The 1,701-nt window shown below is 58.7% G+C and overlaps 1 protein-coding gene across 1 annotated transcript in view; it reads left to right on the top strand.

The window, feature by feature from the left end:
• The window catches only part of LOC121360670 (olfactory receptor 14C36-like), a gene marked incomplete at its 3' end in the record, with an annotated part of 9,155 nt that extends 7,489 nt beyond the window's left edge, over positions 1–1,666 (top strand). Inside the window, exon 5 of the mRNA XM_041480683.1 lies at positions 1,602–1,666. Within this exon, the coding sequence (XP_041336617.1) occupies positions 1,602–1,666 (65 nt within the window). The remainder of the gene's footprint in view (positions 1–1,601) is intronic.
• Between the last annotated feature and the right edge of the window lie 35 nt (positions 1,667–1,701).

The following is a 1,701-nucleotide window of genomic DNA, read 5'->3' as shown; positions in this document are numbered from 1 at the left end:
CCCCAGCTCTCTCAGCTGCTCCTCACAGGATTTGTGTTCCAGACTCCTCACCAGCCTTGTTGCCCTTCTCTGGACATGCTCCAGGTCCTCCAAGTCCTTCCTAAAGTGGGGGCCCAGAACTGGACACAGCGCTCAAGGTGTGGCCTAACCAGTGCCGAGCACAGGGGAAGAATCCCTGCCCTGCTCCTGCTGGCCACACCATTCCTGATCCAGGCCAGGAGCCATTGGCCTTCTTGGCCACCTGGGCACACTGCTGCCTCATGTCCAGCCTGCTGTCCATCAGTCCCTGCAGGTCCCTCTCTGCCTGGCCGCTCTCCACCCACTCTGTCCCCAGCCTGTGGTGCTGCAGGGGTTGTTGTGGCCAAAGTGCAGGACCCGGCACTTGGTCTTGTCCAACCTCACCTTGTTGGATTTGTTCCCTGGATCCAGCCTGTCCAGGGCCCTCTGCAGAGACCTCCTACCCTCCAGCACATCCACACTCACACCCAGCTTGGTGTCATCTGCAAATTTGCTGAGGCTGGACTCAGTCCCCTCATGCAGATCATCAGTGCAGATATTTTAAACTCCTGCCTGAAACTCCTGCCAGGGGCTCTGGAGCCGCGGGGGATGAGAGGAGATGAATTCCCAGAAGTGGCTGTACCGGGCATCTGTGGGGTTGGGAGCACTCAGAGCATCCGGGGACGCTTTTGGGGGTCCGGAAGGGGCTCTGAGAGGCCCTGAGGGATCCTGGAGGGTCTGGGGGACACTTACGGGACAGATTGGGGGCGGATACCGGGGTCGGTTCTGTGGAGCACGGGACATGACGGGCGTTGCAGTCCCGGCTCCAATGGGGCTCTATCGGGCCACAGGGCAGGGCGGGAGTTGTAGGTAAAAATAAAAGATGGCGCTGACACCAGGCACTGCTGCAAAGACCCCGATCCCTGCACTGATTGGCTGCTGGCTGTGATTGGCAGGACCATCAGCAAATGGGATACAGTGGAGGCGGGAACAGCCCGTTCAACTCCTCCAGGCCCTCCCAGCACAGCCCAGTTCATCCCCAGTACAGACCAGTACGACCCCAGTGCCTCTCCAGTCCCTTCCAATACACCTGAGTTCATTCCTAGTCCCTTCCAGTTCCTCCCATTGTCATCCACACAATGCCCCAGTGCCTTCCAGTCTTCTGCACTGTGCCCCCAGTGTTCCCAGTATGGCCCAGTATCTCCCAGTATCAGTCCCCGTGTGTCCCACTATGTCCCAGTGTGTCTCAGTGTACCCCCACAGTCCCTCCCAGTCTGCCCAGATTCCCCCTCAGCATTCCTCATGTTCCCAGGTTGTCCCAGTCCTCCCCAGTGTCACGAGAAAGATCTCCTGCCCATTTATTTAATTCCCCAGTATGTCGCAGTCCTCCCCAGTGTTTCCAAGCACAGTTTAATGTCTCACGGTTGCTGTGGCAGCCAAAGCCAGCCGTGGGGTCAGGGCAGTGTCCATGGCCACAGCCCCTTGCCGTGGCCCAGTGCAGCTTGGGCTGATGATCCACCCTCACAGCTGGCCCAGGGCAGCTCTGCAGTGGTTTTGGTGGCACCTCGGGCTGGCACACACCTGAGGAGTGTGTCTGTTTTCAGTGGGAAACTCAGCAGTTTGAGATTGCTTCAAAAACCAGAAAAAGGGAAAACCCCTCTTAGGCTGAGTGCAGGCAGCTCTCCAAGCACAGCAGGTCCCAGG

Source organism: Pyrgilauda ruficollis, unplaced genomic scaffold (genome assembly GCF_017590135.1).
Source record: "Pyrgilauda ruficollis isolate IOZ18807 unplaced genomic scaffold, ASM1759013v1 scaffold525, whole genome shotgun sequence".
NCBI lineage: Eukaryota > Metazoa > Chordata > Aves > Passeriformes > Passeridae > Pyrgilauda > Pyrgilauda ruficollis.
Note: the sequence above shows the minus strand (reverse complement) of the source record. Positions and strands in the feature narration are given on the sequence as shown.